The 25,907-nt window shown below is 35.2% G+C and overlaps 1 protein-coding gene across 2 annotated transcripts in view; it reads left to right on the top strand.

Moving 5' to 3' along the window:
- Positions 1-25,907, top strand: part of ERCC3 (ERCC excision repair 3, TFIIH core complex helicase subunit) — a 39,140-nt gene continuing 13,233 nt past the window's right edge. Inside the window, exons 1-11 of one of the 2 annotated variants that reach the window (XR_007951940.1) lie at positions 1-185; positions 2,556-2,761; positions 3,311-3,547; positions 10,028-10,077; positions 10,487-10,622; positions 10,734-10,898; positions 16,586-16,790; positions 17,340-17,654; positions 19,319-19,503; positions 21,731-21,933; positions 23,638-23,734. Coding sequence is in view for 1 of the 2 variants with exons in the window: in XM_051985694.1 (XP_051841654.1) it covers positions 158-185; positions 2,556-2,761; positions 3,311-3,547; positions 10,028-10,077; positions 10,487-10,622; positions 10,734-10,898; positions 16,586-16,790; positions 17,340-17,654; positions 19,319-19,503; positions 21,731-21,933; positions 23,638-23,734 (1,827 nt within the window). In the remaining variant the exon portion in view is untranslated. The remainder of the gene's footprint in view (positions 186-2,555; positions 2,762-3,310; positions 3,548-10,027; positions 10,078-10,486; positions 10,623-10,733; positions 10,899-16,585; positions 16,791-17,339; positions 17,655-19,318; positions 19,504-21,730; positions 21,934-23,637; positions 23,735-25,907) is intronic. The other variant, XM_051985694.1, reaches the window with a different exon arrangement.

Below are 25,907 nucleotides of genomic sequence, written 5' to 3' on the forward strand. Positions count from 1 at the left end.
GCGGAAGCTTTTTAAGTCGCAAGCGCTTAGTTGCAGACTGGGACTTGGAGTTGCTTCACTTTCCTCCGGGTCTCGGAAACATCGTTACCGGCACAAGTCTCCCGGCGTCGTCGTTGTTGTCGCTGCCGCCGCCTCTGCTGCCGACTTAGTTCCCAGCATGGGCAAGAAGGATAAATCCGACCGCGGTGAGACTGAAGGGAAGGGAAGGGGAGGCCATGAACCCCATCCCAAGGCAACTCATACCCTTCCAGGCTTCCCGGGAGTCCTTTTTCCCCTAGAGGAAGGCGTCCCCCAAGCCACCCTCCTGGGCCCCGTCCTCCCCTTCTCCTCAGGCTCTGGGCCCCGGCTGTGGCTGTCTCTCCCTTCTGTACACCTACTCTCCTAATTATCTCATCAGCCCCACCAGTGTCCCAAAGCTTGCGCAGTTTAAGGCTGCACTAAGATTTCTTGGCACACCCTTTACCGCCAGTCCCGCATCGCCAAGATGCCAATTTTGAACTGGATGTCCCATAACCATCTTAAACACATTATGCCCAAAATAAAACTCATTTTTTTCCTCCACCCATTTATCTTTTAAATCAAAAATACCTCCTCCTTTTAAGTCACTCTAGTTCCCTAACCTGCCTTTATCCTCCATTACTCATTTACCTCACACATCCAGTTAGTTGCCACCTTCACAAAATCTTTTATATTTGTCCCTTACCCTAGGTCCACTACCTTAGTTCAAGTTCCCATCACCTCTGGCCATTTAATTGGTCTCTTTGTATCCAGATTCTCCCTTCTCTAATCCATCCTTCACAGAGCTGCCAAAGTAAATTTCCTAAAACACACTTTTGACTAAGTCATTCTTTTTTTCAGTAAACTCCAGGGACTCTTCATTATCTCTAAGAGTTCACAATATGCCTTTCCAGCTTTTATTAAACCATTGTCCGCTCCACACACTCAGTGGTCCACGCAATCTAGTCTACTTCCCGTTCCTTTGTACCTTGTCTTTCCTGGTGTCTGTACCCTGCCTTCACCTGCCTCTTAGAATGTCTAGCGTTCTTCAAGACAGTTCAAGTACTACTACCATAAATAAGCCTTTACTGATTCTCCCAGGTACTAGTACCATCTTCATACCCCAACAAGCTTGTGTCTGTTGTGCATGTTATACACATGTCATGTATATTCCTGTATATGTGTATTTCTTCCCATATATCTCTGAGGATAGGTTTTGTCTTTGTATCCCCAAATTATAGCCTAGTTCCTAGAACTAGAGACAATAAGAAATAGACGATAAAGACAATAAGAAAATGTTGATGAGAGAAAGAAACAAGAGGTCAACTCTCAAACTGAAATAGAGAATATGTTTTTTCTGAAATCAATCAACCAATTCTCAAGTATTTGCTTATTGCTTACTTTGTGCAAGGTACTTTTTGATTGGGGAGTTCCAACCTCATGTGTGTTTAACAAACATTTATTAAATGTCTCATTATGTCTTGAGGAACTGTGCTCTAGGGATGCAAAAATCAGTGCATTCAAGAAATTTACAATTTAATACAATAGGAGCAGTAAATATAAATAGCTGTGATATACAAGTAAGTAAGTGTGCTAAGAACAGGTCAAAGCAAAGAGCTGTGAGAAATTTAAGAAAGCTTACATGTATTTTCCCTGTTGCTTTATTCTGGAATTACAGGCCATATATTGGCATGGGGTCAATGGATAGTTATGATGATTCATTGTTAATCAAGCTGTATCTTTGGGTCCCTGTACCCTAAATGTCAAATGTCAGCCTTGCCAAATATTGGAATATGCCTTATTCAATGCTGCTTGCAGATAGTAACTTGAAGAAGGATGCTTGTTGATTTCATTTGAATTTTAGCTTAGGGCTCTCCTGAAAAGCATAGCTACATCTCTCAAATATGCCTCCTTAAGTCTCTTATACCATCACTAGGCTGGTGCAGGCCTTCGTCATCTCATGTTTGGATTGTTTCAGATGCAATGGATCTGCTTACTTCCATTCTTCTCCATTCAGCCATTTGAGTGATTTTCCTAAAGTAGAGATCTGACCATGTCTCCTCCCTGTTCAACAGATTCCAGTGGTTTATCTCAAGGTTCAGATACAAAATTCTGTTTTGTATTTTTATGAAGCCCTTCAAAACCTAGTCACCCTTACCTTTTTAGTCTTCTTACATATTACTCATCACACACTCTTTGATCCAATAACAATGGCCTCCTTACTGTTTGTCAAACAAGACACTCCATCTCTCAGCTCTAAGCATTCTCTCTTCCTTTCTCCTCTTCCTGAAATGCTCCTCTTCTCCATCACCTACTGACTGCCCTAGCTTCATTCAAGTGCCATCCAACACAGAAAGCGTTTCCCAATCTCTGTTTAATGCCTTCTCTCTGTTTACACATTCTCTCCTCCATTAGAGTGTGAGCTTCTTGAGAGTAGAAACCACCTTTTGCCTCCTTTTCTATCCCAACTGCTTACAGTTCCTGACACACAGAAAGCACTTAATAAGTAATTGACAGAAGCTATTTAGTCTGTATTTCATTGCTATGACTTTTTACAGATAAAAAGAAGTCCAAGAAAAGACACTTTGAAGAAGAAGATGATGATGAAGATGATGCTCCTGGGAATGAATCTCAGGAAGCAGTTCCATCAGCAGCTGGGAAGCAAGTAGATGAATCAGGGACCAAATTGGATGAATATGGGGCTAAGGATTATAGGATTCAGATGCCATTGAAAGATGACCATGCCTCCCGCCCACTCTGGGTGGTAAGAGTTCCATGTCAGACCAGTAATGTACTAAATGCTTAGCATTCTAGCAAATACAAAAGAAGTCTGATAGACGCCCCACAAGATATTAATAATCTGCGTATAGGGATAATACTTACACATAAAACCATTAGAACAGTCTAAAGTAGAATGTAAGGGAAACTAGTTTATACCTGAGGGATTGGTGGAGCTGAATAAGTGTTAAGGACTTGCTACAGTTGAAAATGATAGGAAATTCATTAGTAATCTTAGATTCAAAAGGAAGGGGTGCCTTGGTATGTTCCTTATAATGTAAGAGATATAATATAAGAATCTTCAATTCTTTATAATGTAAGAGAAACATTCTCTTCCCATCCTGTATTTTAGGAGTGCTTATAGGAGTAACCTTTCTGTTAAGGTGAAAATGTCTCAAAATATAATCTAAAACATACAGTATATATGCACATAAGTTACTTATTGTGATATGATTTGAGTATGGTAGAAAAGAAATCTCTCTTACTCTTCTCCCTATCTTATGACTGTCATATATTTATTTGTCTTTTGTCTTAGGCTCCTGATGGCCATGTTTTCCTAGAAGCCTTCTCTCCTGTTTACAAATATGCCCAGGACTTCCTAGTGGCTATTGCTGAGCCTGTATGTAGACCAAGCCATGTGCATGAATACAAACTCACTGCTTATTCCTTATATGCTGCTGTTAGTGTTGGACTACAGACAAGTGACATCACTGAATACCTCAAAAAGCTCAGCAAGACTGGTGTTCCAGATGGAATCATGCAGTTTATTAAGGCAAGTGACTGTACCTTAATCAGTATCAAAGGCTTCTGCAGTTGCCATTGGTAATATTTTATAGTTGCCAAGGGCTTTATAATGAATCTAAAAGTTTAAATGCTTCCTCTCTCATTTACTAACTTATCACGTTGGATATGTTATTTTAATATCTCTGGACCTCAGTTTCCTTATCTGTAAAATAAGGAGGTTGGACCAGATGGCTTAGAAGATGCCTTCAAGCCTAAATTATCCTAATTAGGATCAGAGGATTCTAGTTATTTAATAATTTAAAGCTGCATAATTTTGTGCTTTGGATTCTGTTGCTATATTATTTTGAGTCAACCAACTTTTGAAAAATACTTTGCTCTTAAAATGAAATTATTGATACTTTTTATAGCAGAGTTTTTTCTGCTCCAGGCTTACTCTGAAATTTAGTTTTTCCTTTTAAAGAAAAACAATTGACAAACTGACTCGATTTGGCAACGCAGCTATTGCCTTTGTATTCCCTCCTTGCCTTTTTTTTTTTTTTTTTTTTTTTTTTTTTTTTGGAAAAGAGATAATTGTTTCATTATTTGTACTCCTGAGTGATCATGTTATCCTTGTCCCTTGGGCATGTGGAGGACAAATGATTGTGGAACTGCTTTTGCATGAAGTCATTGAGGAAATTAGTTTTGTTTATTTTTGTGTAGAAGGCACTCAGATGTAGAAGACTTTGGTGATGGTGATGGACTTGAGTACCACCTTTGGCATATGTATTCTTGGTTGTAATCCATGGATCTACTTTTCTGGTAGTTTCTTCTAGCTTTCTTTTTTAAAAGCCTTTCTCTCTTTCTTTTTCTCCCAAAATAGAGTTTCTTTATTAATAATTTCTTAATTACTATTTCTTAAATTGCTTTTGACTTGTGGAATATTTGGATTTGAGAATATCAAAAATTATTTACATTGTATAATGTGACTCTAAAGTACTTCATTATTACTACTTAATTGATAGGGAATCAATTTTGAGAAATCGGGCTTAGGTATTTCATGAGGTTTTGATGATCTTTTCCTACACTGTTGTTTTAACTAGTTTCCTTACTTCCAATGTCTCATGTTCTTCTAGTCCATTATATTTTTCATTGCTGCCATATTAATATTTGAAATAGGCAAATTGGATTGATTCCTCCATTGCTCAGATATCTTTAGTAATTCACTATTGCTCACCAAAAACTAAACTCTTTATTTGTCATTCAGTTTCTGCAATCTTGCAACAACTTATATTTCTAGCTTATGTTCGCATGATCCTTCTTTGTGTACATCTTGTCTCCTCCCTAAAAAACAAGCATGTCCTGTGCTTTTCCACTTTCATGAACTTGTTATTATTATATCCTAAATATTATATTATTTGTATTATATCCTAAATATGCTCAGAAGGTGGCTCTCTAGCCTCCACTTGTCTCTGATCTATCTGTAAAGGCTTAGTTAATACGCTATTTTTTCATTGAAGCTTTCCCTCATCACCTCCACCAGAATCTCTTCCTTCTCAGAACTCTTCTCATATTTTAGCTGTTCCTTTCCTGAAGGGGCAGTCTGTTGAAGAGGACATTTTAGGTAGGAGTACTCCTTGTGGAATGAAGTGAGAAACCTAGAGAGCATATTAGTAGTGAAATGGAAAAGCATGGGCAGATCTAAAAGATATTTTGAAGGAAGGTGGAGCTTAGTAGGGAATTGAATAAATACTTTAATTAGGGTAGGCATTGTGTTTCTGGAAGGACAAGGTAGAACCTATGCTACATTAATGTGTCAGCTAACCTTGTTATAATATATCACTTTTACAGGATAGGGCCCCAGGATAGGAAAACCTTGAACACAAGGAAAGGTCTGGGTCTAAGGGTCTAGCTTTAAAATCTATAACCAAGAGTAGTATACTAGATACCCATAAAGTTGATGGTGAGAGACTGAAAAGGATAAGCAACTCTCAGGCCAACTTCCCGAATTTGCTAAGGGTCAAATTATGAATCTTTGAGTGTCAAGGTTATTCTTTGAGCACTTAATACACAATTGTTCATAGATTTTGTTGTAGATGTTTTTGTTGTTATTACTTTCTATCTTGCCTCTTAACCTAGCCATAGCTAAGCACCTAAGACAAGTCAAATGAATATATAAAAAGTAAAAACCTAAATCCCTTTAGAGATTTAGGAACCTAGGAATACCTAGTTGAACTTCTTCTTTTGGTTATGGGAACTCCACAGTTCAGGGATGTTCTTGAAAGTGGCAAGGGTTAAGTTGCTTTCTCTTTTGAATACTGGTATACTATAGTATTAGCATCACTCTGTCCACTGCTTATAAAGCTTCCAGAATAAGCCAATTCCATCTTCCAGCTGCCACTGTGTATAGAAAACAGATGCATATATTTTCCCAGGGTACAGACTTAGAGGAGGATAAATGGCTACTACTTCCATACATACTAAAAGAATGGTTCCCTGTCTCTTTATCTCTCATGTTCCAAACTATTCAAAATCATGCGTGTCATTATAGAATAATGATGACTAGTATAATCATCATTAGTACTTTGTACCCTAATTTCTTGTTAAATAACCTGGGTCTGTTCCATTAGATTTTTCTATAGGTTCCTCCTGGACTGGGTTCTGCTGTCCAATATCCCCACAGTTGTATAAACCTTTCTCTATTCCCAGTTATGACACAATTAACATAGACACTGATGCCCCCTGTCTTAAGCTGGTGTAGTTCAATAATTCTGGCAAAAGTCCATGATCTTTTTGCTTCCTGATTTAAAAAAAAAAAAGTGTAGTCTTGAGTATTTTTTTTAATAATTACAAGCAGGGCCATGTCATATCCTGAAAAGTTTTTTCTGAAATTTACTTGCCCATAAGAAAGTCAGAACTTGGAAAGATGTCAAAAGATAGTGGAGAAGGTCCTAAGATTCAGACACAATTGAACAACAAAAAGAAGAAAGTCAGAAATATAATGTTCCTAGAAACTTAATTTTCTTCTATGTGGAGTCCAGCCTGCCTTGACCCCCTTTGAATCATAAATTATTTTTCCTTGTAATATAATAAAGTTTTAGAAACTCATTTAGAACTTTGAACTTTCACTAAATGAATAACTCCATGACTTTACATACAAATTAGGATGCTGCGTAAGAACTTTTTTGAAGGAGTTCTTGGAATCGGGAAATACTTCTTCACTAGAAAATCTGATCTTTGAGCTCTTGAAGTTGGAGTAAGCTAACAAGTAAATTGTAAGGTTGAGATAGTCTACTCTTAGTATCTCTCAAGCTATATATAAGCAAATTTCTACATCTGCCACCTGCATGTGTAGGAACTGTAGTTTGTTTTTTAATACCATTGTTCTGCTGGTAGCTCATGATTATTAAATACAGGAGCATCAGAGACTCCAAAGAATTGAATATTAATGTTATCTGTTAAGCAATGGAGAGGTACTGGTTGGTATGATTATACTATAACATATTTACCATCAAGGATTACAAAGAAGAAACAAGGTTAAGGCTACCCTCAAAGAAATGTATGAGTTTAAAAGACTATGGGTTGGTCATGTGATAAATACAGGGGATGACCAATTGATTGCCTGCATACTCCAGTGGTTTCCTTATTCATTCAAGAAAAATTGAGGGGAAATTGATAAAGGGTCAAAGGATTTGAACAGACAATTTTCAGATGAAGAAATTAAAGCCATCTGTAGTCATATCAAATATGCTCTAAATCATTGAGTAGAGACATACAAATTAAAACAACTCTGAGATACCACCTCATATCTATCAGATTGACTAAGGTGACAGGTAAAGATAATGATAGGTATTAGAGGGGATGTGGGAAAACTGGGACACTAATGCATTATTGGTGGAATTGTGCAATGATCCAATCATTCTGGAGAGCAATTTGAAACTATGCTCAAAAAGTTATCAAATTATGCATACCCTTTGATCCAATAGTGTCACTACTGGGTCAGCATCTCCAAGAAATATTTAAAAAGGGAAATGAACCCACATATGCAAAAATGTATATAGCAGCTTTTTTTGTCATGGCAAGGAATTGGATATTGAGTGGATTCCCATCAATTGGAGAATGGCTGAATAAGTTATGGAATATTATTGTTCTGTAAGAATGAACAGGCTGACTTTAGAAAAGCATGGAAAGACTAATATGAACAAATGGCTGAGTAAAGTAAGCAGAAGTAAGAAAATAATTGTACACAGCAGCACTGTGATGATTAGCTGTGATAGACTTAGCTTTTCTCAGCAATTTAGTGATCTGAAGCAATTCCAATAAAACTTTGGTTGGAAAATGCCATCCACATCCAGAGAGAGAATTATAAAAACTGTGGATCAAAGTATACTATTTTCCTTTTTTTCTTCTGTTCTTTTTTTTCTCATGGTTTTCCCTTTTATTCTGATTTTTCTCTACCAATGTGATTCATGGAATATGTAAAATAAGTAAATAAATATACATATATAACCTAAAAAAGTTAAAAATTTTTACAAAGAAAAATTAATAGAAGTACAAATGATGAATTCTATCCACTTCTATATTGAGATGGATTAATTAATATATTAGCACAGTGAGACATATTTTTGGACTTGCCAGCCTGGAAATGTTCTGCTTAACTATGTAAATTTGTTACAAGAGTTTTTTGTTTTGTGTTTTTTTTTTTTTTTACACTCCCCAATCCCAACAATGGGGAAGTAAAAAGGAAAAAAAAATATTTCATCATTGAAAAAAATTTATTTTATTTATTTTTTTAAAATAATTGAGAATGGTTGATAGAACATTGGGTAGCCCCATGGGTCAAACTGATGGGAGGACATAGAAAACAGTTAAAACAAGACATGTATGGAAGAATAACAATCCGCATCTTTGGAGGGAGCAACCACATGAATAAGATTACACAGAACAATGAAATTATTAAAATATTTATGAGGTATCTTTTGCAAAAATAATGGAAACAAAAATATCTATTTTTGGGGAAATCGCTGAATAAATTGTGATTTATGAATAATGAAATACTTGATATAAAAAATCATTATTCATTATAAGCTAATGTAGAGTGAAATAAGTACAACCATAAGTATAAATAGCAGTAAAGGCTAGATTAATTGCAGTAACCAAATTTGATCCCAAAGAACAGATGGTGAAACATACAATTCCCTTTCGGGAAGCTATGCATGGTAAATGATTGCTTATCCATAGTCAAGTGTCTTTATTTATTTATTTATTTTTGGTTGAAGGATATAAACAGTGAATTACAAGCTCTTAACAACAATAAGAAAGAACGCTCCAAATCACCAACAATGTACATCAAAACAACCTTGAGGTGAAATCTCACACCTTGTAAATTGGCAAAGATAATAGAAGATGAGAAAAGTCAAAATTAGAGGCATTGTCAGAAGATTGCATTATGGGTGGAGCTCTGAATCAGTATAACTACTTTAGATAACAATTTAGAATTGTGCAAATATAGTAACTAAAATAATTTTCCAATAAATGACTGTAAAATTGAATTCTCTCATATAGTTCAGAAAAAAGGACTAAAAAATTTTTTTAAAAATAAGTTTTTCATATATAACATGTATTGGTCAACCTGCCATCTGGAGGAGGGGATGGGAGGAAGGAGGGCAAAAATCGTAACAAAAGGTTTTGCAATTGTCAATGCTGAAAAATTACCCATGCATATATCTTGTAAATAAAAAGCTATAATAAAAAAAAATGATAGTAAGTTTTTACTGGTCTTTTTTTTTTTTTTTTAGTTGAGTAAAGTGTTTCTCTTCTGCTCCAAATGAGTCATTCCATAACAAATAGTAATTTTTAAGACAAAAATAAAAGAAAAATCAGCATAACTGATCAATATTTTGGAAAGTCTTAAAAATATTTGCAATGTACATTTGTGAACCCACCCTTATCCCCCTTTTCAGTGGTAGAAGTGTTTTCTTACATCTCTTCTTATAATGGCTCCTATAAAGAGCCATTCTTGCTCTTTATAATTTTGCAAAATCACTTTTGAGTTTTTTTCTGTGATTATTTCATTTACACTGTTGTAATCATTAATCTCATCTTTCTTGCCTCTGATTACTAGTTTTCATTAGCTATTTAGCTTCTCTTTACTTAATCTATCTGTCATTACTTAAAAGAACAGCAATATTCCATTATATTCACATACCCCAGTTTACTTAATCATTCTCCAAATAATAGTCATCTATTTTGTTCCAATTTTTTGCTATCACAAAAAATACTTTAATAAATATTTTAGTATATATGAAGACTTTCTTAGTATCAGTAACTTCCTTGGAGTATAAGCCTAGTAGAATCTTGGGTCCAAAGATATAAACATTTTAATTTATTTGCATGTTCCAAATTGTTTCTTAGTGTTCTGGACAATATATTTGCAGAATTGATGTATCCCCATATCTGGATATGTTAATATTTTCCTGACTCTGAGCCACTTGTTCCTAATTTGTCTTTTTTGGTTTGTTGTTGATTACAGTTGTGTACTGTAAGCTATGGAAAAGTCAAGCTGGTGCTGAAACACAACAGGTAAATAGTCAGGAGCCCTGGAGGGGAAAGAGGGAATTGAACTATATTGATAAGCCAGTGCCCAAGGCTTTTTGGACTGGCCCTTTCACCCAGCAAAAAAATAAATAAATAAAGTAATAGGGAATGTTTCTGAAGGTATTGGCAAGAAAAGCCCCAGCTCTTTAATTCCCTAAAGAGGTCACTTATTTTGCTACCATTTCTAGTTAAGTGGAGTAGTTTTTGTGCTAACAAGAAACTAGAACTAAAATGTGTTCCCATTTGTCTGGGGAATAGTCAGATGTTATATTCAGCCTAAAATGGGTTTGTAAGTGACCAAAACATTTTTGTAACATAAAATGTTAAAAATGAAAAGGACAGAGATCAGTTAAATCGGTATCTCCATGTTCTTTTACTCCTTCCTACCCTGTAGGTATTTTGTTGAAAGCTCTCACCCAGATGTCATTAAAGAACTTCTCCAGGACCAGGTGATCAGAGAATGCCGCCTGAGGAATGCTGAAGGGGAAGAAACTGAGCTCATCACTGAGACCTTCACAAGTAAATCTGCTGTATGTTGGATTCCTGGAAAACTTGGGAATGGAATAATGTTTTCCTTAATCCTGTATCCCTTAGTTCTTCTCCCCAATACTGCAACTCTTAGTTCTGCCTTTCCTTTGCAGATTTCCAAAACCAGTGAAGGGGGCAGTGGACCCTCCACATCACAAGGAACAGATGGTCAGAATAAAACAGATGTCCCCGCAGACTTATTTGAGTTTTATGAACAAATGGACAAGGATGAGGAAGAAGAGGAAGAAACACAGACTGTATCTTTTGAAGTGAAGCAGGTTAGCAAATATACTTTCCACATACTTTATTTATCAAATGACCTACTGAAAGCAACAAAAATGGTTTTGTTTTTAAATCTTCCTTTCTTACTAATTCTGTCTTCAGGCTCTCTCTGATTTTAGGCTTCCTCCTGATGACATAGCCTTCCTAGTCTCCCTTCCCCTATGTCCCATTCCCCAGTGTATTTATTTCTTTTGAAATATTTGTTTTTTTAATTTTGAGTTTCAAATTCTCTTCCTTCTTCCACCCCTCCCCTACTATTGAAAAGGCAAGGAATGTGCTATCAATTATACATTTGAAGTCATGTAAAATATTTCCATATTAGCCATATTGCACAAACATCATAAAGAAAGTAAAAAAAAGTGTGCTTCAGTTTGCATTTAGAATTCTTCAATTCTTTCTCTGAAAGTGGATAGCATTTTTTATCATGAGTCCTTTGGAATTTTCTTTGATGATTGTATTCATCTGACCTCCTTACCTTTCTTTCTTGCACTAGCTGCATCTTTAATTCATTCCCTCTCTGGCTTACATGGTCAAGATGGGGGAAATTTTTCCTATATGAGTTATAGGTCCATCTCTTTTGGGGAGCCTTAGAGCTCATTGAGGACTCCCTGTAGTATCCTAGGACTTGTTTGCAATCAGTATATTGCAATTGGGAGTACTTTTCTCTCTTGAATTTTGGCTTTTGCTAGGATATTCTTCATGACAATGTTAAGACTCTTTGATAAATATGCTTTTCCCTGTTTTATGCTTCCCTCAGTTTTTATTGTCAGGAGATTGTTCAACAAAATTCTCTCTGATTGTATCTATCAAAGACTCTTATACAGTAGCCTTACTATGTTCATAGGAGACACATTGATAAAGGCATTATTTTAAGGCCACTGTATTTTGTTTTACATTGGAATGTTGCATCTTCTCCCTTTTTCAATCAGTTATATAACTGAATATATGGTCAGTATGGAATCTTTTTTTTTTTTTAATAATTATAACTTTTTATTGACAGAACCCATGCCAGGGTAATTTTTTACAACATTATCCCTTGCACTCACTTCTATTCCGACTTTTCCTCTCCCTCCCTTTATCCCCTCCCCCAGATGACAAGCAGTCCTATACATGTTAAATATGTTACAGTATATCCTAGATACAATATATGTGTGCAGAACCAAACAGTTCTTTTGTTACACAGGATGAATTGAATTCAGAAGGTATAAATAACCCAGGAAGAAAAACAAAAATGCAAACAGTTTGCATTCATTTCCCGGTGTTCTTTCTTTGGGTATAGCTGTCTGTCCATCATTAATCAATTGGAACTGAATTAGATCTTCTTTGTTGAAGAGATCCACTTCCATCAGAACACATCCTCATACAGTATCATTGTTGAGGTATATACTGATCTCCTGGTTCTGCTCATTTCACTTAGCATCAGCTCATGTAAGTCTCTCCAAGTCTCTCTGTATTCATCCTGCTGGTCATTTCTTGCAGAGCAATAATACTCCATAACATTCATATACCACAATTTACCCAACCGTTCTCCAATTGATGAACATCCATTCATTTTCCAGTTTCTAGCCACTACAAACAGGGCTGCCACAAACATTTTGGCACATACAGGTCCCTTCCCCTTCTTTAGTATCTCTTTGGGGTATAAGCCCAGTAGTAGCACTTCTGGATCAAAGGGTAGGCACAGTTTGATAATTTTTGGGGCATAATTCCAGATTGCTCTCCAGAATGGTTGGATTCGTTCACAACTCCACCAACAATGTATCAATGTCCCAGTTTTCCCGCATCCCCTTCAACATTCATCATTATTTTTTCCTGTCATCTTAGCCAATCTGACAGGTGTGTAGTGGTATCTCAGAGTTTTCTCAATTTGCATTTCTCTGATTTGGACCATAGTGATTTGGAACACTCTTTCATATGAGTGGTAATAGTTTTAATTTCATCATCTGAAAATTGTCTGTTCATATCCTTTGACCATTTATCAATTGGAGAATGGCTTGATTTCTTATACATTAGAGTCAATTTTCTATATGTTTTGGAAATGAGGCCTTTATCAGAACCTTTAACTGTGAAAATGTTTTCCCAGTTTGTTGCTTCCCTTCTAATCTTGTTTGCATTAGTTTTGTTTGTACAAAGGCTTTTTAATTTGATATAATCAAAATTTTTCTATTTTGTGATCAATAATGATCTCTAGTTTATCTTTGGTCACAAATTCCTTCCTCCTTCACAAGTCTGAGAGGTAAACTATCCTATATTCCTCTAATTTATTTATAATCTTATTCTTTATGCCTAAATCATGGACCCATTTTAATCTTATCTTAGTGTACAGTGTTAAGTGTGGGTCCGTGCCTAATTTCTGCCAGACTAATTTTCAGTTTTCCCAGCAGTTTTTTTTAAATAATGAATTCTTATCGCAAAAGTTGGGTTCTTTGGGTTTGTCAAACACTAGATTGCTGTAGTTATTGTCTATTTTGTCTTGTGAACCTAACCTATTCCACTGATCAGCTTATCTATTTCTTAGCCAATACCAAATGGTTTTGGTGACTTCTGCTTTATAATATAGTTTTAGATCAGGTACAGCTAGGCCACCTTCATTTGATTTTTTTTTTTAATTAATTCCCTTGAGATTCTCGACCTTTTGTTTTTCCATATGAATTTTGTTGTTATTTTTTCTAGATCATTAAAACAGTTTCTTGGGAGTCTGATTGGTATAGCACTTTAAATAAATAAATTAGTTTAGGGAGTATTGTCATCTTTATTATATTCGCTGGGCCTATCCAAGAACACTTAATATTTTTCCAATTATTTAAATCTGACTTTATTTGTGTGGAAAGTGTTTTGTAATTTTGCTCATGTAATTCCTGAGTTTCCTTTGATAGATAGATTCCCAAATGTTTTATGCTATTGACAGTTATTTTGAATGGAATTTCTCTTTGTATCTCTTGCTGTTGAATTTTGTTGTTGATGTATAAAAATGCTGACGATTTATGTGGATTTATTTTGTATTCTGCAACTTTGCTAAAGTTATGAAGTATATGTTATGTATAAAGTTATGAATATAAAATTATTTCTAATAGCTTTTTAGTAGAATCTCTGGGGTTCTCTAAGTATACCATCATATCATCTACAAAGAGTGATAGTTTGGTTTCCTCATTGCCTACTCTAATTCCTTTAATCTCTTTCTCCACTCTTATTGCCGAGGCTAGCATTTCTGATACAATATTGAATAATAATGGTGAAAGTGGGCAACCTTGTTTCACTCCTAATCTTACTGGGAGACTTTCCAGTTTTTCCCTATTGCATATGATGCTTACCGATGGTTTTTAAATATATGCTCCTGATTATTTTAAGGAAAAGTCCATTTATTCCTATCCTCTCAAGTGTTTTTATTAGGAATGGATGTTGGATTTTATCAAATGCTTTTTCTGCATCTTTTGAGATGATCATCAGTATGGAATCTTTTACAAAAGTTTGCTTGTTCTCTTCTTGTATTTTTGTCAGTGATATCTTCAATACTGATGGAGATTCTTTTCATAAATATGCAAAAATTGGCCCAAAGTCACCCAGGGAGGAAAAACAAGCTGGGATTCAAGCCCAGATTTTATTTAGCTTTCAGACTAAACAATTATAGTACCTTTAATTTTTCCTGTTGGGCTTCTACAGTTTAACCCTCTAATTTCCTTTACTTGATTTCTGTCTAATCTACCTTGTTCTAGCTACAAAACTATGTATTATATAAAGGATCTGACATACCACATTCAGTGGGAGATGATGTCATTGTTTCAGTATTTTAGTATCTTAAACACATAGTTAGAATAATAAAGTTTAGTTTCTGGTTTGGAGTTTTTTGAAGGAAGGGCAAGGAGATAGTAAGAAGAGTAAGAAGAGAAGTGATTAAAAGAAGCACAATGCCATTTCTAATGAGCCAAGGCAGTTATTGAAGTAGTTTTTTTTTCCTTCCCTAAGTGTATTTTTTCTGTCCTTAACTAGATTGCTGACTGTGCAAATTGGACATAGCCTCAATCTCCCTACCTTCACAATGTTATTGCCACTCCCCAATGATTTCATCCATAAACCTAGTAAGCTTTTTTCTACTCTTCTGAACCCTTCACATAAAATGAATGAATATCAGTGCTTCATTTTTATCTGTTTCCCCAGGCCCTGAGATAGTGACTGATTTACAATATTAATAAATGTTCATTAATTAATTATCTTCCAGATTCTGTGTCCAACCTATTCTCTGGGGCCTACAAGTCTCTGGGGAAGCACAATCTCTGACTTCAAAGGCAGTTAAATGGCACAATGGATAGATAGAGTACCAGAGCTGGAGTCAGAAAGATGACTCTTCTTGAGTTTAGAATCTCATCTTAGGCACTTACAAGCTGTGGGACCCTGGGCAAGTCACTTAATCCTTTTTGCCTCAGTTTCCTTATCTGTAAAATGAGGTAGAGAAGGAAATTGCAAACCACTCCAGCATCTTTGCCAAAAAAAACCTCATAATGGGGTCACGAAGATTCAAACGTGACTGAAACAACTGAACCACAACTGCTTTAAAAAGCTAATATGCTAATAAAAGGGATGACTCATACATGATAGACAAATTAGTTAATAGATACTGTCTTTTCAATCTCTTTTTGAAGTATTAATACATCTCTGATTTTTGTTCCTCCCTTGGTAAATATTCATTTTCAGATAATTTAAAAATTGATCACATATTGATTTCAAAATTATATTATCTCCAAGACATATTTCTTCTGTTTCTTGTGTTTGTGATTGGTTTGGTATATCTTTTTTATCTAGCTTCATTTCCTAAGTGCCTTATCCCATATCCTCAAATAGCACTTCAGTAACTAAAGTCTTAAATTCCAAATGTGGTGGTTCTGCTGTCAATGATAATGAAAACAAATGTCTGTAGAAGCTTTGTATACTTATTATCCTCCTTCTATATGCATCTGTAGATATGCTTGGAGCATTGGCTCAGTTTGGTTGTATTGTTGGGTGGTGTTACTTACTATAACTCCATAGTTCTGTTAATACCAGTTAAATTCCAAAGAGGCAGCCTTAAAAAGCAGCGTTCTGAACATATTTCTCTGTAAACATTAATTACTCTGGCTTTCATTGATTGGCCAACAGTAGGTCTCAGGCCAAGCCCTCCTTGATCATTGTTGGGGCTCTGATTGACTCAGAAGTGAATGTAAATAGCAATTGTTTTTGTTTTAGCCAGAAACCCTGAGAGTCTTCTCTTCTAGGTAGGAAGGGAGGAAAGAAGGAAGAAAGGAGAAGGGAAGGGAAAAAAAAAGAAAAGAAAAATTGGGGGGGGGGGGGACTAGGTAAAAGAGGCTACTCTCTCATTTCTTACTTAATCTTAGTCCCTGGTTGGGCATGGACTCAGACTAAACTGAAACAAATTGTTAAAGACCTTAGCTTAAAAAAGGCCAAGGTCTCCCATTTTATCCCAGACCATTTCCAGTCATCCTGATCTATATATGACCACTGGACCCAATGGCTCTGCATGAGAATGGGAAGCAGGTGACCTTGCCCAGCCCTTCTTCACTTCAATCCAATTGACTTGCATGCTATGGCATAACCAATGTTATGGTCCTCTTCAAAATGAAGAACAAACAACAACAATTCAATTAAAATAGTTAACAAAACTTCATAAATACTTCTCTCCCCCCCCCCCCAGGAAATGATTGAGGAGCTCCAGAAGCGCTGCATCCATCTAGAATACCCATTACTGGCTGAATATGATTTCCGGAATGATTCTGTCAACCCTGACATCAATATAGATCTGAAACCCACAGCTGTCCTCAGGCCCTATCAGGAGAAGAGCCTTCGGAAAATGTTTGGGAATGGACGGGCCAGGTCAGGGGTCATTGTCCTCCCTTGTGGTAAGTGATCATAGGTGTCATTGAGTCTAGCTTTCTCATTTTACAGATGAGGAACCTGAATCCTTGCATAGCTTGTCAATAAAGAATACTTTTTCCTCCTTTTGGTTGCTTTCAGCCTTTTCTTTTCCTTATAAATGTCCCTAAAACTCACATTTTTTTAATCATTGGTTATTTCCAATCAAGCCAGTTTTGATTGGTATTACTCTTACTAAGTTGCGGCCCTTTATCATTCTTAATAGGTATGAGCCCTGAGATCTCAAGGTCAATAACAATTGCTGCTAATTTTTAACACTTTATTTGTTTTTAGATGAAATTAGCCTTCTCTTCAAGAATGAGTGATGTGTCTTTTTCAACAATGGCTATTTCAGTTTCTTAATGGCATTAATTTGAATGGTTTAAATTATTTTTGATTCAGGGTCATGTTATGAAAGCAGAGAATGAATATTTGTTTTTTTCTTTTTCCGTTGGGTAATAAGTAATGAAATTGGATTTTTTTTGTCAGTTTCTCTTGACCTAACCTTGGGTGAGGTCTGTGCTTTTTTGTTGTAGGAGCTGGGAAATCTTTGGTGGGTGTGACAGCTGCATGCACTGTCCGAAAAAGGTGCCTGGTACTTGGCAACTCGGCCGTGTCTGTGGAGCAATGGAAAGCTCAGTTCAAGATGTGGTCTACCATTGATGACAGCCAGATCTGCCGGTTCACTTCAGATGCCAAAGATAAGCCCATTGGTTGCTCAATCGCCATCAGTACCTACTCAATGCTGGGCCACACCACCAAGAGATCCTGGGAGGCTGAGCGAGTCATGGAATGGCTCAAGACTCAGGAATGGGGGCTTATGATCCTAGACGAAGTACATACCATACCTGGTAAGCTAAAATTGGTCATTTGTTGAGTCTATAAACTGCCTTCTAGTCTTTTTAGAGGAAAGGTAACAATACCAACAATAATACTAGCATACTACATGTTGTTAGGTTAAACACTATCGTTTTCATTTTTGTTTAAGTTGGGGTGTATCTTTTTATAACTCTCATGCTGCCTATGGCTTTTTAGTATCTAGATCACCATTGATTAATATTTACTCTTAGCTCTCCTATATAGAACTTTGAGAACTGAGAGCTAAGAGCATTGGAGTTTTTAAAGGTAATATTTTTAAAAAGAGGCCCAATTATTGCTGTTTATGATTATATAATAGTAGCCTTTATTTAGTAGTATGGTACATTAACACCTCACTGATTCAAGCTAATGGAAGTGGGAATAAGGAATAGTAAGTTAAAGTCAGGTCTATTTCATTTATTATTTATTTTTGCCCACTAATTTTATTTTATTTTTCCCTAGTTACAGTTTTTAACATTCCAGTATCTTTCCTTTTCTCCCTTCCCAGCTCATAGCAATTCCACCATCCTATTAAGAATACAGGCAATTCAGTAGGGAGTTGTAGTCATGTATATGTATATATATTTCCATAATAGTCATATTGCAAAAGAAAACATAGATCAAAAAAGAAAAACCCTCAAAGGAAATTAACAAATGAACAAACGGGAAAATGACAAAGTGACTCTTCTACTCTTATCAGTCAGTCATCAAGCATTTATTATTCACTTATGTGCTATAGTGTACTAAGTTGTAGGAATACAAAGAAATACAAAACCACACTCCTGCTCTCAAGGAGCTCACTTAAAACTTAAAAACTGAGCTTTTATTCCCCCAAACTATGTTTATGTATCATAATTCATGTATTATATACTTTAAAATCAAATTAAATTTTCTGGTGGTTTAAAAATCTTCCAGAAAGAGTCCTAAAAAAGCTGTTTGTGTCTTATGGGGATATATACATTTGAAAGTGGTAGCTTACTTTCCAAAATAATTCTATTTAGTGGAATATTTAAAGAAGCCAATTTTGAAGGAGAAAACTCTCTCTGGGCTTCTGCCATCATGTCCTACCATTGCAGGCTCTTCAGGGTAGGATAGTGAAGGTATGAAGTTCCTTTTTCATCAGGGCCCAGAGTTTACTTCCTTTTTGTTGGGGCATTTCTGCATCCTTTGCCTTCTTCAACTTTTTGTGAAAGTTGAACTTTTTTTTTGTTAAAAGGTTTTATATTCCAAGTTACAATATCAGTAATACAACAAATAAACTGTATTTAGAGTTTTCATTTAAGTTTTAATTACTTGCAATTCCAATATTTTAAGTTTGGGACCTTTATTTATTGGCCCGACTTTAAAACTGTCCCCATTTTCTTCTGTTTTTCACTGATTTTTCCTCCATACATAAATGAAAGTGAGAATAAAAGTTCTACCTAATCATTTCTGTTGTAAACTAAGCAGCTCTGAATCAGTGATTTAGAAATTAAAACCATCTAGTCTGTCATGGGATTATTCTAACAAATAGAACCCATATATTATCTTTTGTGTATTTCAAAATGAAAAATCCTGATAAGATTCTAGTTGTTTATAATATAAAGCTTAGTCTGATTTTCCTATTGGCATTTCATATTATTTGTTGAAAATATGAATATTGTGGTTATTTCCCTAGCCAAAATGTTTCGACGAGTCCTTACCATTGTACAGGCTCACTGCAAGTTGGGTTTGACTGCGACCCTTGTCCGAGAAGATGACAAAATTGTGGACTTGAATTTCTTAATTGGACCCAAACTATATGAAGCCAATTGGATGGAACTTCAGAATAATGGCTATATTGCCAAAGTCCAGTGTGCTGAGGTGATAACTCTTTCCTATTAGATGGGGAGAGATGTGAAGGAGGAAGATTAATAGGGTTGTTAGAGCTAATGTGTGATATTTCTAATGTGATAACTTTGGAGTAAGTCATTGTTTTCAGTATAAGAAAGGGGAATCAAATCAGTACAGGGTCTAGGCAATTTTGTTTAACCAAGGCCTAGAACAGTTCTAAATATATAGGAATAAAGAAGTCCTATATAGTTTCACCTACCTGAGACACAGTTGCCATTCAGTATCTTGCCATTCTGTTATTGTGCTGTGATTCTAGCATTCCTGGGTAATAACTATATAAATTGCCTGGAGGATCTTATTTCTGAGTACACTGATAACATTCTAAACAAAACTTAATTTTAAAATTAATTCTTTTCACTAAAAACATTATTTGAACAGTAGTGTTTTGTTTTGTTTTGTTGCTGAGGTTAAGTGACTTGCCTAGGGTCCCACAGCTACGAAGTTTTAAGTGTCTGAGGCCAGATTTGAACTCAGGTCCTCCTGACTTTAGGCTTGATATTCTATCCTCTGCACCACCTAGCTGCTCCAACAATAGTATTTTAAAAGCTTAAATGGTTGTTACCAAACTCTTCTAATTTAATATTCTTAAATCCTGTATGGATTCTTGCAATGTCTTAAAATCAGCTTGGTAGAATTTTTCAAATATCCAAAAAGCTGTACATAAATCATTGGACCAAAGGGTAACTGTTTTGATCACTAGATGGCACTACCTGATCTAGTTTAGTTGAAAAACTTTTTTGAGCAATCCATATTTTAATCACATTTTTTATTTTCTAGCACAAATAGTTCTTTAGTTACTTGATTAACCATTCCCATTGAGGTGGTTTTTAAAAAACTGGAACATTTTGAGGTATCAAAAGACTTATTTTGCTAAGATAGTACACTAAATAATATATTCTGTGCATTTAACTTTTAGAAGGCCTTTGAGAACTTTTTAGATCAAAAGCTATCTAGAAAATAACCCCCCAAAAGCATAAAACTGTATGTAATTTTTTTTTCATATGTAGAGAATGCCTTTAAAATCAGGAATCAGCAAGTAAAGATTGATACTTCCTGAAATAATTTTATAAACTAGAAGTGGAAGAGCCCCAATGTTTTATTGGGCAAATTCTCCTGTTGTAGCTTATTAATTCCTATTGTAGCACTAGAGAATAGATATGTGAATAAATTTTTAAGAGTTTTCATAGATTAAAGATTGATAGTTGTAAGTTATCAAAATAAATTAGAGTTATTATGAAGTATATATTGGCCTCCCACAGATTGACCCTAACTGCTTGAATATATAATACACTGAATAGATTATCGATATGCTTCTGTATGGAGTGTTGTGTTGCTAAAACCCTGTCATGTATTGGCAATTTACCATTACTTAGATCTGTAGTGTTTTTAAATTTTTCCTGTTTTCTTACCAAAGCATGCTATATGTACAATACTTTTGCACTATTTCTCTGTTTTTATTACTAAACAATCTTTAATACACACAAATATTTAAATACACAAATGTATACCCGAAAAAAGATTGTATATAAAATCATAGCTTTGTCTGCTTATAATATTATATGTATATTATAAAGTTGTAACAAAGTCATATTTACTCCTATGACATCTTTTTGTTTACATAGTCATATTATGTATGTTTCCTGGAGTCTTCCCACATTTTATTGATCATTTTACATGGAGTGGTAATAGTCCAGGCTTCTCCCAAGTAGTAAGCAAAGAGTATAAGTAGTTTTGTAGCTTTTATAGTATAATTCTATTTTTCTTTCCAGAAAAATTATACCAATTCACAGTCTTTATCAGTTGTGCATGAGTGTGCCTGATTTTGTCTAGTTCCACTACCATTAACTTGTCTAATTTTTAGCAATCTTTGACTAATGGGTATATGGTAATGTGCTTCAGAGTTTTTAGAGGTAGCTTGGGATGGTGAATAGACCACTGGACTTGAAGTCAGAAAAACCTGAGTTCAGATCTCATCAAAGATACTTGTTAATCGTGCAACTAGTGCATGACTTCTAATGGCAACACTTTTCCTTTGGGATTATGGATTAGAATTGGAAGATACTTTAGGAGGGCATTTAGTCCAAACCTCTCCTTTTAAAGATAAGGTAACTTGGGCCCAGACCTTAAGGTCACAAAGGTGTGACTAAGGATGATGTTGGTCTTGAGAGAATATAGCTGTCTTCCTGTTTCATTCTAGGTTTGGTGCCCAATGTCTCCTGAATTTTATAGGGAGTATGTGGCAATCAAGACTAAGAAGCGGATATTATTATACACCATGAACCCCAACAAATTCAGAGCCTGCCAGTTTCTGATCAAATTCCATGAACGCAGGAATGACAAGATCATCGTTTTTGCAGACAATGTCTTTGCCCTGAAGGAATATGCTATCCGGCTGAACAAGTAAGTTTGGAAAATATGATTGAAAACTTCCTTCACCTCAGGGAATCTTTTGTACCACTGGGGGAGGGCGGGGGGGAGGAAGGGATGAAAGGGGGAATGTGTGTCTGTGTAAAAAGTATATAAAATCAGCTCTTTCCAGAGCTTTTCAAGGCCTGAAAATTTTATAGTCTATCATAATGCTTTGAGTATACCTGTACCTTATGTAGTGCAAAAGTATTGGATAGCTATAATAAATAGTTTTTGAGGAAATGTAAGAATATTTATGCTTTAAATAAAAAGTTCTAGTGAGTGTTTGTTGCTTCTTAGAATCAGGCTGGGTTCTGCACATTCCACTGATTGCAGTAAAAGGCTGGGTGTTCTGAGGACTTAACTCCAAATGTAACAAAAACAAATGTAGTACTGGTGACATAGAAAATATTAGCACTGAACTTCCTTTGTCTCCTATGTCTGTCTTCCTCAGAGACAAAACATGATCTCAGAAAACAGTAGTCAATTTAGTGTGTTGATATCTGGATTTATGCAGATGTGGGATCTCTTAGGTGAAACTAAATTAGATTGACTAAGTTCAAGACTTTTATTTATGTAGGATCTCAGTACAGACATGGTCTTTCTGACCCCATAATCTGAGCTTAATCAGACTTTCAACACTATGGAAATAGTTTGGTTGATTTGGCTTGTAATGAAAAATAGAAATATGTGCAATGGAGTAAGGTATAAGCCAAGTGAAAAACTAGAAATAGACTGATTATGGAGGCCAGAGGATTTTATACAGGAATCTCAAATCCGAATCTTTGTATTTGATCCAGAGGCAGTAGGGAGCTACTGGTATTGAATGGGAGTGGAGAGGGATGATGTGATCAAAGGCTGTAGAACAGTCAAGGGTGGGATTTGAGAAAAGTAATGGGTACATTTGTGATCAGGTGAGGAATCATCCCGTAGACAGGAGATCTTACTTACAGTAAGTGGGGATGATAAAGGTGGGAATTAAAGAATGAGGATGATACAGGGGGCAATGTTCTGGAAAGGACAAGGTAAAATGTGCCCTTGTGTCTGCATACAGGTTTGTCTTGGCAAGAACAGGGCCATCTATGTGACATGAAATGAAGGAGAAGGTGAGGGAGGGGTAGCCATGTGTGTGCCGGGAGCTCAGGAACAGAAGAGTGTTCTGTAAAGAACTTCATCATTTTTCAATGAAATATGAAAGGCAATTCTCAGCCAGGAGTGGAGAGGGGAAGCCAGGGAAAATTTGAGGAGAGCTGAAAAAGATTGGAAAACCTTTGTGCGCTGAGTGGGATAGTGACTTATTTAAGGATATATAAAAGGATTATTTTGTCACAATGACGGCCTGATTGAGATTAAGTAGCAAAAAGTTGCAGTGAACCCAATTAGTACAGATTTACTTTGTAATGATAGTAGTAATGACAAAAGGCTGGTCTTGGTGTCAAGAAGACTCAGATTCTACCTTCATCATAGACTAGGTCTGGATTGTTGGCAGGTCTGTTAAACCCTCAGTGCCTCAATGCAGGTTCTAAAGACTGTAAATTACCAAAGCCCTCTACATGGGTAAAAGGAATTTTCCATACCAATGAAATCACAGATCTGAATTGTCACTTACAATAGGTTTCTGAGCCAGTTTCAAGGGACCTTCTATAAACTGCTACAGATCATTTTCGTATCTTCTAATTAAGCTGTATTCTTCTTTAGACCCTATATCTATGGTCCTACATCACAAGGAGAAAGGATGCAGATTTTACAGAATTTCAAGCATAATCCAAAGATAAACACTATCTTCATATCCAAAGTAAGTAAGGAGTCCTTCAAGGTGATATTTCTGTAATAGGAAGAAAGTACTTCCTTGGCTGAACATACGGATTGTCCTTGTGACTATACTGGTCAAATGAATATCCCCTGGCTAGACTGTTATTTTATTCTTTATGCTTTCAGAGCAGCAAAAAATAACTCTGAAGTAATTTTTTATTTTGAATGTATTATTATGAGTTGAGGGACAGCATCTTTACGTTTTAGATTATGTTTTGTTTATGATGGTACCAAAATGAATTTGCATTCCCAGGGTATACAAAAGTTGGCCAGTGGAGGATTCTCTCCAGGAGCTTATTGAAACTTAACAATTTGGGATTTAAAATAGCCTTCGCATATTCCACAAGTGGATTTTTATTGATTTAATTACTTAACGTTTTTTAATAGTTTAGTGCTTATCAGTATCTTATAACCAATCCACACATCAGAGAAAGATTTATTAATGTTACTTAATACTGTATCCTCCTATTGGCCAAGAATTACTCACAGAGTGTGGGACACGGGGATTCTTATATTTTACTCAAAATTCTTTCATTTTTTTTAACATATATATTTTAAAAATTGTATTAATATCTTTTGTATTTTTATAATCTTTATTTTCAAGTAATATACCTTTATTCTCCCCTATTCAGACGCCTCTCGTGTAATAAAGCACATTGAAAAGAGGGGGAAAAAATTCCAGCAAAATTAAATGGTACATTGAGTATTTTTAATGTTAGATGCAACAATCTCCACCATTATACAGAAGGAAAAAATTTTTCTCAAGTCTTACTTGAAGCCAAGCTTAGTCATTATAATCATAAAGCGTTTAGTTTTTTTTTAATCATTAAAGTTGCATACAAATTGCTTTAAATTCTGCTTATTTCACTCCACATCATTTCATTAATCTTCCCATAATTCTCTTCATTTCTCCATATTCACTTCTTATAGTTCAGTAATACTCTGTTATAGTCTAATACCACAATTTATTTCTCATTCCCCAGTCTTTGGGCATATATTTTAGTTTCAGTTCCTTATTACCAAGGGGGAAAAAAAAGCATGGATTCTTTAAACCTGAATTTTCAATAAAAGATAAAATAAAAAGTTCTTTTTAAAAATTCCAACATAAGTATTATTTTAAAATTTTGATTTACACTTTGAATTAAGTAGTCACGTTTTTGCTGGGTTGTAAGTCCTCAAATACCATGTTTAACGTGGTAATCTAATTAAAAAATTAAATCTACACTTTCTCAGAGATTTTAGCATAATGCTAATGTGATTATGATTGTAAGTTAATTCCCTATGTAAATTCTGTGGTGTAGTCCATGAGCACAAACTAAACTCTTGAGCCAATCTCAACATCTTATACATTGTTCAGAAGATGGATAGGGTCAAAAAAATAATGATAGCTAAACACAAACCGATTTTTGTTACTGGAAAAAAACAGCTTCAAATACAAAATCATATTGATGGTCTGGTATCTTATCAATCAACAAATATTTATTAAGTGCTTATTATGTGTCAGATACTTTGTTAGGCCTTGGAGATATGAGTACAAAGAATGAAATAAAACTTCTTCACAAAGAGCTTAAAAACTAAGGAGGGATATAGTCCCTAACTCTTAGAATGATGTACTGACCTCAGATGTTCAGTATGTCTGATGATAGGAGAAAGATTCAATAATATCTTTCACATATGAAGGATGGCACATATGAAGGAAGGAGGTTTTCTCCGTAAAAGTTGAAAATGTAATAGGACAGTAGTCTTTCCCTATGTCTGTGATAATGCTATCATCATGATAATTTAAAAATTGGGATGAGTAGATAAAATTGACATTGGCTTAGAATTTTGAAGTATTCCTTGAGGATAACTCCATCCTGAGGCTAATATAATGATTGATAATCCCTTTCCAGAACCAACAGATCATCAGAAATCCCTGCCTTTCTGTTTTCTTCCTTTGGAGCCATCCTTTCTACTTCCCCTTTCCCAAAATCTCCTTTTGCCCTTACTTTTCACCTGTATTTAAAGTAGTTTTTCCCCCATTAGTATGTAAGCTACTTGAGAGTAGAAACCATCTTGTTTTTTAATCCCCAGCACTTAACAAGGTGCCTGTCATATAATAAGCATTTAATAAATGCTTTAGCTAATTATTTTTAAAGTATAGATTTGTTCTTTAT

The sequence above is a fragment of the Antechinus flavipes genome, chromosome 3 (genome assembly GCF_016432865.1).
Source record: "Antechinus flavipes isolate AdamAnt ecotype Samford, QLD, Australia chromosome 3, AdamAnt_v2, whole genome shotgun sequence".
Classification (NCBI taxonomy): Eukaryota; Metazoa; Chordata; class Mammalia; order Dasyuromorphia; family Dasyuridae; genus Antechinus; species Antechinus flavipes.